The following is a 13,666-nucleotide window of genomic DNA, read 5'->3' on the forward strand; positions in this document are numbered from 1 at the left end:
AGTAAGCATTGGTAGCTTGAGTCTTCTGAGGAAATTGTTAATTTTTCAAATGTATTGACATAAAGTTGCTCATAATCTTCCAAATTATTCTATTTTTAATTAAAAATTTTATTGAGATCAGTGTAGATGATCATTTATAGTTTTTATCAAATTTGGAAAATTTTGGCCATTATTTCTTCAAACGTGTTTTCTGTCTCCCCATTCTCCTTTCCTTTGGAGATTCTAATTACACATGTTAGGCCACCTGAAGCCGTCTCAGTCTTACTGAAGTTCTATTCTAGTTTCTTTTTTTAAGTCTTTTTCTTCTCTATGTTTCATTTTATATACTTCTATTGCTATGTCTCCAAATTCAGCAATCTTTTCTTCCACAGTGTCTAATCTTTTAATTCCATCCAGTATATTTTTCATCTCAGACTGTACTTTTCATCCCTAATATAGGGCTAAGTTTTTCCTCACTACTGAAGCAGTAGTCTTCTGAGTACTCTGTATGATGCACTGTATGTTGTGAGTTTTGTTTAATCTGAGTGGAAACACAAACTACTCCTGGTCCCACATAATCTCTGGGGATTGTACCACCTGTTCATTTCTATTGGTTTTTCTCCCTGCCTTGAGTAGTTTTCTCACATGCATGTGCTTATAAGTACTTAGCTGAAGACACAGGAGGACTCTCTGCAGATGTCCAGAGTCTTTCTTTGTACTCAGCTCTCTATTCTTCATGCAGGTCTCCTGCAAATTCTAGCCAACTCAACAGCTCTGAGTCCTCAACTCTACCCTCAACTCAGAAAGAATAATAGGATCTGTTTTGGCCCCTTCCCTGTACTGTGACCTGCAAACAATCTCCAAGCAATAAGCTGGTTCGATTGTGGAGCCCACCTTTTTTTTTTCCTCTCAGGAATCATTGTCCTGTGCTGTCTGTTGGCCATTGTCTGAAAAACCCTTGTTTTAGATGCTCTGTCTGAGTATTTTTAGTTGTTTAAGGTGGGGTTGTAAATCTGGTGCCAGTTACTCCATCATGGCCAGAAATGGAAATTCTTCTCACTTACATCCTTTTTCTTAAATTTATTTTTGGCTGCACTGGGGCTTCATTGCTGCACGTGGGCTTTCTCTAGTTGCAGTGAGCAGGGGCTACTCTTCATTGCAGTGTGTGGGCTTCTCATTGCAGTGGTTTCTCTTGTTGCGGAGCACAGGCTCTAGGCGCATGGGCTTCAGTAGTCATGGCACGCAGACTCAGGAGTTGTGGCTCGCGGGCTGTAGAGCGCAGGCTCAGTAGTTGTGGCACACAGGCTTAGTTGCTCCATGGCACGTGGGATCTTCCTGGACCAGGGCTCGAACCCGTGTCCCCTGCATGGGCAGGCAGATTCTTAACCACTGTGCCACCAGGGAAGTCCTCTCACTTACATTATTGAAGGATATATTCTCTGGGTACAAAATTGTGGGTTAGCAGTTATTTTCTTTCAGTGCTTTAAGATTCTATTATTTATTGCTGGATAACAAAATATCCTAACACTCAGTGGCTTAAAACAAAAAAAATTTATTATCTATCAATTTCTATGGATCAGGAATCTGGGAGCAGCTTATCTGGGTACCATTGGCTTAAAATCTCTCATAAAGTTATAACAAGCTGTTGTCATCTGGTCTCATCTGAAGGCTCAATTGGAAGCTAATTCACATGACTGTTGGCAGGATTCAGTTTCTCAAAGGCTTTTTGACTGAGGGCCTCAGTTCATCACTAGCTGTTGGCTGAAGACTGTCAGGTCCTTGCCACGTGGACCTCTCCATAGGACAGCTCACTGCATGGTAGCTGACTTCCTTCAGAATGAGTGAGCAAGGGAGAGTGAGCAATACTGATGCCACAGTCTTTCTGTGACCCAATATCAGAAGTGACAGCCCATCACTTTTGCTTTACTCTATCCATTAGCACACATCAGTAAATCTAGCCCACATTCAATGCTGTGAATGGCAGGAGGTGGGGAATCACCAGAAAGGCTACCGACTACAAAGACACATTCCATATTTCCTTCTAGTTGCAGTGATTTCTGTTGATGAGTCAGCTGTCAGTCTAATTATTGCTCCTTTGAAAGTAATGTCTTACTTCTCTGCTTTTTTTTTTTTTAAATATTTATTTATTTATTGGCTGTGTTGGGTCTTCGTTGCTGAGCGCGGGCTTTCTCTAGTTGCGGCAAGCGGGGACTACTCTTCGTTGCGGTGCGTGGGCTTCTCATTGCAGTGGCTTCTCTTGTTGCAGAGCGTGGGCTCTAGGTGCGCGGGCTTCCGTAGTTGTGGAACAGGGGCTCAGTAGTTGTGGCACACGAGCTTAGTTGCTCCGTGGCATGTGGGATCTTCCCGGACCAGGGCTCGAACCCGTGTCGCCTGCATTGGCACGCAGATTCTTAACCACTGCGCCACCAGCAAAGTCCCTCTGCTTCTTTTATTTTTATTTTTTTAAATTAATTAATTTTTTTTTTTGGCTGCATTGGGTCTTCGTTGCTGCATGCAGGCTTTTCTCTGGTTGAGGCGAGTGGGGGCTACTCTTTGTTGTGGTGTGTGGGCTTCTCATTGCAGGGGCTTCTCTTGTTGTGGAGCATGGGCTCTAGGCGCGTGGGCTTCAGTAGTTGTGACACACGGGCTCAGTAGCTTTCACTCGTGGGCTCTAGAGCGCAGGCTCAGTAGTTGTGGCGCATGGACTTAGTTGCTCCGCAGCATGTGGGATCTTCCCGGACCAGGGCTCAAACCTGTGTCCCCTGCATTGGCAGGCGGATTCTTAACCACTTCGCCACCAGGGAAGCCCTCTGCTTCTTTTAATATGTTCTCTCTTTCTTTGGTTTTCAGCAGTCTCACTAAGTGCCTAGACGTGATTTTCTTTAGATTTACTGATTTTTATATAGTATTTTTTATGACCAGATGCCTTACTGAATTCTTGTGTTATTTATATAAATTCTCTCTGAGCTGAATTTTATTAGCTTTGATCAGGAGCTAGAAGAGGTAGGTTGTACAGTGCGGGGCCTTGGTGATCATGACTGGACACAGCTGGGAAGACACAGGCTGACAAGCAAGGCTGTGCAGAACTTTCCTGCTTTTTGAACAATGATGAGTGAGGGTGTGTGTGTGTCTGTGTATGTATGTTCCTAGCACCAAGGAAAATCTGAGGCATAAAGGTTGCTGTATCAAATGTTTCTGTCCTCTCAAAATTCATATGTTGAAACCTAATCCCCAAAGTGATGGTATTTGGAGGTGGGGCTTTGGGGAGGTAATTAGGTCATGAGGATAGAAATTGAAACCCTTATGAGTGGGATTAGTGCCTTTATAAAAGGGACCCTAGAGAGCTTTGCCCCTTCTGCCACGTGAGGATGCCATCTATGAACCAGAAAGCAGGCCTTCATCCAACCCTGAATCTGCCAGTGCCTTAATCTTGGACTTCCCAGCCTCCACACCATGAGAAAAATTCTGTTGTTCATAAGCCACCAGTCTACAGTATTCTGTTACAGCAGCCCAGATGGACCAAGAGAGGGGTCACTTCTCAGAGGGCCTGAGACAGGAAAAGCAGGGTAAACCAGGATATTTTACATCAGAATGTTAAGTACCAAGAAAGTATTACTTTTGGTAAGATTTAAGTATGGGGTATGGGGCAAGTGTGGGGTCTCAGTCACGGGCAGAGGACGCCATGGCCATGCCAGGCAATGAAGTGCAGGCCAGGAATAGATGAAAATAAATGCAGACCCTAGTCCAGTGTATGCTGACTTCTAAAAGCCCTTTCAATTCTGTCCATGCATGCCACTAGGAATCTTATATAAATAAATGATACTAATAAAAAAAAAAAATGGTGTTTCTACTTACAACGGCCCTGTCTCCATGGAGACATTGACATGTGCTTTGATTTTCAAATCCTTCTGAATTTTAGGGTCGCAGGCTTGCCTGAAATTTCCCAGGTAGATCCTGCCTGGCATTATCTCAACAGGGTACGGTTGGAAGGCATCCAGTTCCTGAGGTGGAGAAGAAGAAAGGCTGCTATGATAATAATCCCCAGAGAAGAAGTTGTTTTTGTTTCGTCTCTTGAAATGTGGCTCAGCAAACAAGCTTAGAAAGACAAACTGGGACAGTGAATGAGACTAACCCAATGTTCATTGTGGCACTATTTATAATAGCCAAGACATGGAAGCAACCTAAATGTCCATTGACAGAGGAACGGATAAAGAAGATGTGGTACATATAACACATGGAATATTACTCAGCCATAAACAAGAATGAAATAATGCCCTTTACAGCAACATGGATGGACATAGAGATTATCATACTAAGTGAAGTAAGTCAGACAGAGAAAGACAAATATCATATGATATCACTTATATGTGGAATCTAAAAAGGTGATACAAATGAACTTATTTACAAAACGGAAACAGACTCACAGACATAGAAAACAAACTTCTGGTTACCAAAGGGGAAAGGTAGAGGGGGGAAGGATAAATTAGGAGGGTGGGATTAATATATACACACTACTATATATAAAATAGGTAATCAACAAGGACCTACTGAATAGCACAGAGAACTCTGCTCAGTATTCTGTAATAACCTATATGGGAAAAGAATCTGAAAAAGAATGGATATATGTATATGAATAACTGAACCACTTTGCTGTACACCTGAGACTAACACAGCATTGTAAATCAGCTGTATCCCAATATAAAATAAAAATTAAATTAAAAAAATTAAAAACAGGGACTTCCCTGGTGGTCCAGTGGTAAAGAATCCACCTTCCAATGCAGGGGACACGGGTTCGATCCCTGGTCAGGGAACTAAGATCCCACGTGCCATGGGGCAACTAAGCCCAAGCACCACAACTACTGAGCTCACGCACCTCAATGAGAGAGCCCGTGTGCCACAAACTACAGAGCTTATGCACTCTGGAACCCGCGCACCACAACTACAGAGCCCACACGCCCTGGAGCCTGCATGCCACAACTAGAGAGAAGCCCGTGCGCCGCAACGAACAGCCCACGCCCCAACGAAAGACCCCTCATGCCTCAACGAAGATCCATCCCACGTGCCACAACTAAGACCCGACACAGCCAAAAATAAATAAGTAAATTAATTAATAATTAATAAAGCTTTTTTAAAAAATTAAAAACAAAACTACCCTTTGATCCAGCAATCCCACTTTTGGTATATATCTGAAGGAAATGAAATCACCATCTTGAAGACAAATCTGCACACGCCCCCAACCCCCGCCCGCCCAGGATCATTTGAGCATTTTTCACAAAAGACATAGACATGACCTAAGTGTCCATCAATGGATGAATGGATAAAGAAAATATGGCATATATATACAATGGAATGTTGTTCAGCCATAAAGAAGAAGGAAATCCTGTCATTTGTGACAACGTGAATGGACCTTGAGGCCATTGTGCTAAGAGAATAAGTCAGAAAAAAACAAATATTGCATGATCTCACTCATATGTAGAATCTAAAAAAGTGAAAGTTGGGACTTCCCTGGAAGTCCAGTGGTTAAGACTCCACACTCTCAATTCAGGGGGCACAGGTTCTATCCCTGGTCAGTGAACTAAGATCCCACATGCCACACGGCGTGGCCAAAAATAATAATAATAATAATAAAATAATAAAATAAAATAAAAATAAAAAAGCGAAACTCATGGAAACAAAGAGTAGAGTGGTGGTTGCCAGGGTCTGTGGGGGTGAGGGAAATGGGGAGATGTTGGTCACGGTTATAAACTTCCAGATATAAGGCAAATAAGTTCTGGGGATCTAACGTACAGCATGGTGACAACAGTTAACAACACAGGGCTTCCCTGGTGGTGCAGTGGTTAAGAATCCGCCTGCCAATGCAAGGGACACAGGTTCGAGCCCTGGTCCGGGAAGATCCCACATGCTGCGGAGCAACTAAGCCCGTGCGCCACAACTGCTGAGCCTGCGCTCTAGAGCCCGCAAACCACAACTACAGAAGCCAGCGCGCCTAGAGCCCATGCTCTGCAACATGAGAAGCCACTGCGATGAGAAGCCCGCGCACCGCAATGAAGAGTAGGCCCCGCTCACCGCAACTAGAGAAAGCCCACGCACAGCATCGAAGACCCAACGCAGCCACAAATAAATAAATAAATAAAATTATTTTTAAAAAAAACAAACAGTATTATGTACTTGAAAGTTGCTAAGAAAGTACATCTTAAATGTTCTCATGGGCTTCCCTGGTGGCGCAGTGGTTGGGAATCTGCCTGCCAATGCAGGGGACACGGGTTCGAGCCCTGGTCTGGGAAGATCCCACATGCCACGGAGCAACTAAGCCCGTGAGCCACAATTACTGAGCCTGCGCGTCTGGAGCCTGTGCTCCGCAACAAGAGAGGCCGTGATAGTGAGAGGCCCGCACACCGCAATGAAGAGTGGCCCCCACTTGCCACAACTAGAGAAAGCCCTCGCACAGAAACGAAGACCCAACACAGCCATAAATAAATAATTAAATAATTTTTTTAAAAAAAGTTAAAAAAAAAAGTTCTCATCTCACACACACAAAAAAAATGGTAATTATGTGAGGTGACAGATGTGTTAATCTTATGGTAATCATTCTGCATATGTGTATCAAGTCATCTTGTTGTAAACCTTAAATTTACACAATGTTATATGTCAATTATATATCAAAGCCAGGGGGAAAATTACAAAATTTGATCGTTTCCAAGGAAAGATTATTAGAGCACCAATCAGGTGTTTAGAAACAATTATCATCAAATAATAAGACTAATCTTATAAACAAGTTGGAAAACAGCCAGAAAAGCATGCCAGTCTAAGACTGTTCTCAAAGCATGCCTCCAGGAGACTGAGAACTAATGAAAATTCCCCTAACGGTTTCTTGGGTGACCTATTACAGTTCAGATGTCTGTAATAAAACAGTGGCTACATATTTGTTGTTGGCATGGATTGAAAACTTACCTGTTACATTTAGTAAAATAAAACCTAGGCATAACCCCAAAAGAAAAAAAAAAGAAATTCACTAACATTGTATGAACTGATGTTTCTAATATGATCTGTTTAGAGACCCCTTTTTTCCCATCAGTTTTCCATGGGAAATGTTAACCTATATAATTTCAAAGGTCAAACCAGCTCTAAAATGTCTCTGGCTCCAAGTCTGACTCAGAAATAACATGTTAAGTACCTCAAGCTATTTTGCTGTCCACTTGAGCCTTTCAGAGCCTTCTGGCTTCAGCACACCTCCCCTCACCGTGAACCTACCACAAGCCCACATTCCTCCCAAACTGTTAGCCTCAAAAGCCTTTATCAATGAGCAGACACCACGCTGCGCCAACCCTCAAGTCTGTGAGACACACGGCCCTTCTACATGCAGGCAGGCCCACTACTTGCGGATGTGACCCAAAGCACTCCCCAGGGTTCAGGGTGACCCCGCCCAGGACGCTCAGCTTGCCGGGGGCCAAATGAAATCCTCCTGGTTTCATTCGGAAAATCTCACGCAATACCCACCACAAATCTGTCAACTCTTCCTGATGCTTTCGACCCAGCTTCCTTTCCTGTGGTTGTAATGGCTGTGGGGGAGAGGGTGTGGGACAGATAACACATGCTCTGCTGTTAATTCTAGAGGACACGATTTTGACAACCACATTGACAAATGTAAAAGAAACTGGTATCACAAATTAACATGCCCAAACCGAGCCCACTGCCTTCCCCCGACACTACCACCACCTCCTCCTGTGTCCCCTTCTCAATGAGCCACACCACTGGCCACCTGTCACCCGCACCTGAACTGTGGCATTATTCTAGACTCCTCCCTCTCCCAGGCCCCCCGCCCCATGTCTAATCAAAGCCGTTTCCTAAGTATTTCTTGAATCTGTCCTCTCCTCTTCATCCCTGCCTCCAGGCAGGTCTCCCCAGACCCACCTTGCCCGCATTGGTCTGGGCTCTGCTCTGCAATCAGAGTTGATCTTTCTAAAGGGCAGTCTAACCAGGGGCCCCTCCCCGGACTTAAAAGCACTCGGTGGCTCACCAGCATCTCTCTCTAGTGTGGTCTTCACACGTGCCCTAGTCACAGAACCCCTTTGCTCAAAGTGAAATCTTATTTAAGAGGTGCCACATCCCAAATTCTGTGCCTCCACCTCCCCTCGCAGGAGTTCCTTGGGGAGCAGTAGGGACACTCCTGCTTTACACTGTGTCAGAACACGTAACAGGAAGGGAGGGGGCTTTCACTCTTACCCCTGAATTAGTAACAAAGGTCCCAAAGTAGGGAGTGGCAAATGCTTGGAACGTACATTCTAAAGAGGGAACAAGCAGAGTAGAACTCACCCATCCAGGCCCTGCTAGATACCACCAGCCACCACCCTACCCCTCTTCCCAATCTACTTAAGAAGACTGGGGGCAAGGACAAGTCTCAGGTGTATACACGTCAAAACTGACCAAACTGTACATTTTAAATAGGTGCAGTTCATCCTATGCCAATTCCACCTTCCTGAAGCTTTAAAAGAAAAATAAAGAAGGTGAGGTATCAGCATGTGACGTCTGCAGACCAGAAAGACTCCCTCCCATCACTGCAAAGCCAGTAAGGGTGCTCCTCTAGGAGCGAGGAGGCGTGCCTGGCAGGTCGGGGAGGCTGGCTGTACACCTGTTGAGCTGAACATCATAGCTCAGTGGAAGAAGGAGAAGAAGGCCTTTGGGGAACTTGACATATATACCCTGCATTTGGGAACAGGTATGACCCCAGACACAGGTCCCTACCTTTTCACACAGGCTGACTGGAGCAGCCAAGCCAGCAAGGCAAGAAGGGGCCTCCTTCCCCACTGTCATACTCCCCTGTGGCTCATTCTGGGATTCAGGTGAAAGAATGTGGACGCGGTGGGAGGTCATGAGCTACCAAGGGAAGGGAAGGGCATTGGGGGTACTCCTGTCAGGAATTCTCAGCTAGCTCTCTCTGAAGGATGCTCAGTAACAGTCGGGGCCCCCTGAACACAGCCCCAAGAAAACCAGCAACAAAGGCCAGCAGCAGCACACAGAACCTGGCTGGGGCAGAATGAGAAGGCGGCACTTCCCCACCACTGACAAATAGCCAGGGCCACAGTGGACCCCCAGCACCAAAGGGACCAGACCCAGAAGAGGGGACGTAAGGAGATGTCCATAAAGCTATCCCACACCCCTCCCTACTCCCAGCCCTCAGCCCCCAGCAAATGGAAGGCTGCCCAGCTCTGGAAGATGAGAAGAGAGGAGATCTGAGTTGAGATTGGAATGTTAAAGTAGCCTAGATTGTACTGGACTGTTTTTATGCCCTTTTCAAAAAATTACTTCAAAAACACACAGAAGTAGAGAGAATAGTATAACAAACCTTGGATCTATCACCCTTCTGCAAGCATTATCAACTAATGGCCCATTTTGTTTCATCTATACCCCTGACTTCCCAACCTTCCCCAGATTATTTTGAAGGAAATTCCAGACATCATATCATTTTAATTATAAATATTTCACTATGTATCTCTAAAAGATAGCGACTCATATTTTTAAAAACATAGCCATAATAATGTCATCACAACCTTAAGAAATATATAACAATAATTCCTTACTATCATCAAATTCCAGTTCATAGGCACATTTCCCCCGTTGTTTTATAATATGACTAGACTGAAATTTTCCATAACCGGAAGTGGCCAGAAAGTATGGAATCTGCCCATGATGCTGCAAAGGGCAAGAATGAGAGCACAGTTGAAGGCAATTGCTGGAAAGAATGAAACCTCTGCAGGTTCACATTCCATTACATTCAGACCCTTCAAGAAACCAGATACTATAAAATGCCCCCAGGGACCAGTCCCTGCCTGCCTATCATTGCCACCCAGTGCTTGCCTTACCCTCACCCCATTCCCTTCTGGTTTGGCTCCAGGAAGTAAGTGCTCCTCTGGGCTCCAGACATCTGGTACATCCCTTGGCCACACCTTATTACAACCCCTGTCTCCCCCTTTTTACTGTATCCTCTGGACCCAGCCAGGGTTTGTGTGGCCAGATGGCTAAGGATGGTGAGGCAGCCTCGAATCATGATGGCCCTGCCTGCCCGTGTGACTTTGACTACGACCCACCATCCAGAACACCCTGCCCTGGATCCCTGCCCTCTGAACCAACTTCATCTATTAAACACTGCCCTGGATTTTGCCTGAACCTGGCGATTATAAATTCATCATACTGGACTGGACCTCCTGGCTGCCCTAGGTTCATTCCCAAGCCATCTTTGACATCTCTTCCATCTTTTCAATGTCATCTGTCTCCTTCTTCTCTTTCTCCAACCCTGCTCCCTGCCCCTCAGTCCCCAGGGGAAGGCCATGCTCCCATCCAAGCCTGCCTGTGCTCAGCACCCTGCCCTACCTGAGGCATCCAGATGATCTTCTGTGTCTGGAAGAAGTGGTACATGGCCGAGAAGCTCTCGTAGCCTCCTCTCAGGATATGGATGGGGTGGCGGGTGAAGTGAGTCAGGGTTCTGCCACACTCAATGGCAGCTCCAAGCACAATTCCTAAGAGTAGAGACCAAAGAGATGAATGTCCCCTGTGTGCTCACCATTTGCCTAAAGGCCCAGTGGATAGGCACTCCATTCTGAAAAGCAATTGTCTAGAAAGCTGAAGCAAATATAAATAGAGATGAATGTTACAATTAAAATTTAAAAAGCAATTCACCACCAAGTAAGCTGATCTTTTTCTGTAAACTCCGAGATTTCTTTTTTTTTTTTCATATGGTCGCAAGGAAGGATGATTCAACATGAGGGGAATGTGTATGTATATATACAACATCACATATTATATACCATACAATTCATCTATTTAAAGTATATAAATTAATGTTTTTTAATATATTCACAGTTGTGTAACCATCACTGCAGTCAATTTCAGAACATTTTAATCACCCCCAAAAGAAATCATGTACCAGTTATAGGGTTTCATTCCTCATTTCCCTCCAAACATCCAGCTCTAGGCAACCATTAATCTAATTTCTACGGATTGACCTATTCTGGACATTGCATAGAAATTGAATTATACAATACGTGGCGTTTTGTGTCTGGTTTCTTTCACTGAGCATAATGTTTTCAAAGTTCATCTATGTTGCAGCAAGTGTCAGCACTCCATCCTTTTTCATAGCTGAATAATATTCCACTGCATGGCTCTCCACCTTTTGTTTACCCATTCATCTATTGATGAATATTTGGATGTTTCCATTTTGTGGCTATTATGAATAAGGCTGCTATGAACATCCACGTGCGAGGTTTTGTGTGCACATGTTTAATTTCTCTTGGTATATACTGTGGACAAAGAATGTTGCTTGCCATATCAGTAAACAAAGGATGCTGCGGCCATCAAGCCATCAGCCACTGCAGCTGCCCCCGACTGTGCAATTTGCCATGAGCGGGCAAATTATACGCGTGTGGTTTTTGGTTTTTGTTGTTCTGTGGTTGTGATTTCTTACCGAGTGAGGATGGGGGCTCCACAGCACTAAAGTGAGGTCAGGTATAGACTGTAGAGGGCGTTGTCTTTACTGACCAACATTTCCTAGGATTTCAGGGTCCAGCCGACAATCCTAGGATTGCAGACTGGAGCCCAACAGGATGAGCTTAGGGAGGAGGGGACAATTTCCCGGCTAAGGACCTTCCGAGAAGACTGGTTTTATTAAAGGTGGAAGCCTGGCGCCACCCAGTGACCGCTGGTGTGAATGCCCAACCCATGGAACTCCACCCATACATATTAGTCACTGAGCCACAAGCAGCAGCAAGGGGTGGTCAGCCCAAAGCAGGGGCTGAAAGGAGAATGCAGTGGAGCCTCAGTGAAGCAGATTAGAACTGACCACGTTCCAGCGTGTGGCTGGAGTGACTGCACTGTTCTCCAGCATCACTACCCTGGCCTTAAGGGACCAGACAGAGCCAAACTGCCCAGGTTTGAATCCTGGCCCCACCACTTACTAGGTGTGGTGGTTTAAAAACTCTCTCCACAAACCTAGAAAAATGGTACACATGAACTGGTTTGCAGGGCAGAAGTTGAGACACAGATGTAGAGAACAAACATATGGACACCAAGGGGGGAAAGCCGTTGGGGGGTGGGGATGGTGGTGTGATGAATCGGGCGATTGGGATTGACATGTATACACTGATGTGTATAAAACTGATGACTAATAAGAACCTGCTGTATAAAAAAATAAATAAAATAAAATTCAAAAAAATTTTTTAAAAAAACTAATACTAAACTTTCTTTGGGTTATTTGTATGGAAATATGTTAATATAAATGTTTCAGACATTACATGAAATTCCTAAAAATCTTATATGTTCTGGTATAATGTTATAAGTCATAATTCTAGTAATTATTTTAAAATGTATGTCTCAGAAATAACTAAATTTCCCTGTTAATTGCATTATTATGAACTTTCATCAAATCTTTAACCGTGGTCATTTTTAAGTCTTTTGTCATTTACAGACAGTTCTGGGTATACTCTGATGCTTTTGCAAAATTGTTCCTATAAAAGGGTTTCATCTTCAAGGAACTCATGGAAAAGACTCTGACAAGTACAGGTTTCTGGTAACTGACTATACTGCTGAACTGAATGAATAAGCATTTTCAGAACTCTAATGGAAAACTGATGAATTCATAAAAGTGCTAACAAAAGATCAAGATGAAAAAAAAATTAATTACACGGGACTGAGTGAACTGATGAGGATGATTATAATTTTTGTGACTTTCCGTTTGAATAAAAAAAAAAAAAACTCTCTCCACAAATTCTTTCAAATGCCTCCCTTTAAAAGGTTGAGTTTAGGGACTTCCCTGGTGGTGCTCCCAATACAAGGGGCCCAGGTTTGATCCCTGGTCAGGGAACTAGATCCCACATGCATGCTACAACTAAGAGTTCGCATGCCACAACTAAGGAGCCCGCCTGCCACAACTAAGATGGTGCAACCAAATAAATAAATAATTAAATATTAAAAAAAAAAAGTTGAGTTTTAATTCCCCTCTCCTTGAGGGTAGGCTGTACTCAGTGACTTGCTTCTAATGAATAGAATGTGGCAAGAGTGGCTGTTTAAGTCCCAAGACTAGGTCATAAAGGGTACACGGCTGTCCCTTTCTCTCCCTCTTTCTTGGATCACTCGCTCTGGGGTACACCGGCTGCCCTGTCGTGAGGCCATCTAAGCAGCCCCATGCAGAGGTCCATGCAGTGAGGAACTGAGGACTCCTAGCTATTCCCATGTGAGTGACTCATCTCAGAGGCACATTATCCTGGCCTGGCCAAACCTTCACATGACAGCAGTTCTGGCTGACATCATGACTACAACCTTAGGACAGGCTAGAACCTCCCAGCTAAGCTACTCCTGAATTCCACAGAAACGAATAGATAATTAATGTTTATGGTATTAAACTACTGAGTTTTGGGGTAATTTGTTACACAGCAATAGATACCCATGGTCCCACACCTGGGGAATGAGTTACTTCACCTTCCTGGACCCCAATTTCCTCATCGATAAAGTGGGGATGTTACCTATTAGGGCATAATTCTCCATGGTCTTTCATGTTTCTACATATCCTCTGAACAAAGGCACTGGCTTTTCAAGGATATGTGTATAACAAACAGCCTTGGATGATAGAGACAGTTTCTGCCTCTAGAGCCAAGGGTGGGCAGGCTTTCTGCCCATTTGTTAAAAAAGATTCAGGCCC

General features: G+C 44.2%; 1 protein-coding gene across 4 annotated transcripts in view; it reads right to left on the reverse strand.

Annotated features, from left to right (window-relative positions):
- Positions 1-13,666, reverse strand: part of STYXL1 (serine/threonine/tyrosine interacting like 1) — a 63,014-nt gene that overhangs the window by 12,644 nt on the left and 36,704 nt on the right. For all 4 annotated transcript variants that reach the window (XM_082360256.1, XM_082360257.1, XM_082360258.1 and 1 more), the window contains 2 exons: positions 10,348-10,493; positions 3,835-3,980 (listed from right to left, as the gene is read on the reverse strand). In XM_082360256.1, coding sequence (XP_082216382.1) covers positions 3,835-3,980; positions 10,348-10,493 — 292 coding nt within the window. The remainder of the gene's footprint in view (positions 1-3,834; positions 3,981-10,347; positions 10,494-13,666) is intronic.

This window comes from Balaenoptera borealis, assembly GCF_965194805.1.
Source record: "Balaenoptera borealis genome assembly, chromosome: 16".
NCBI lineage: Eukaryota > Metazoa > Chordata > Mammalia > Artiodactyla > Balaenopteridae > Balaenoptera > Balaenoptera borealis.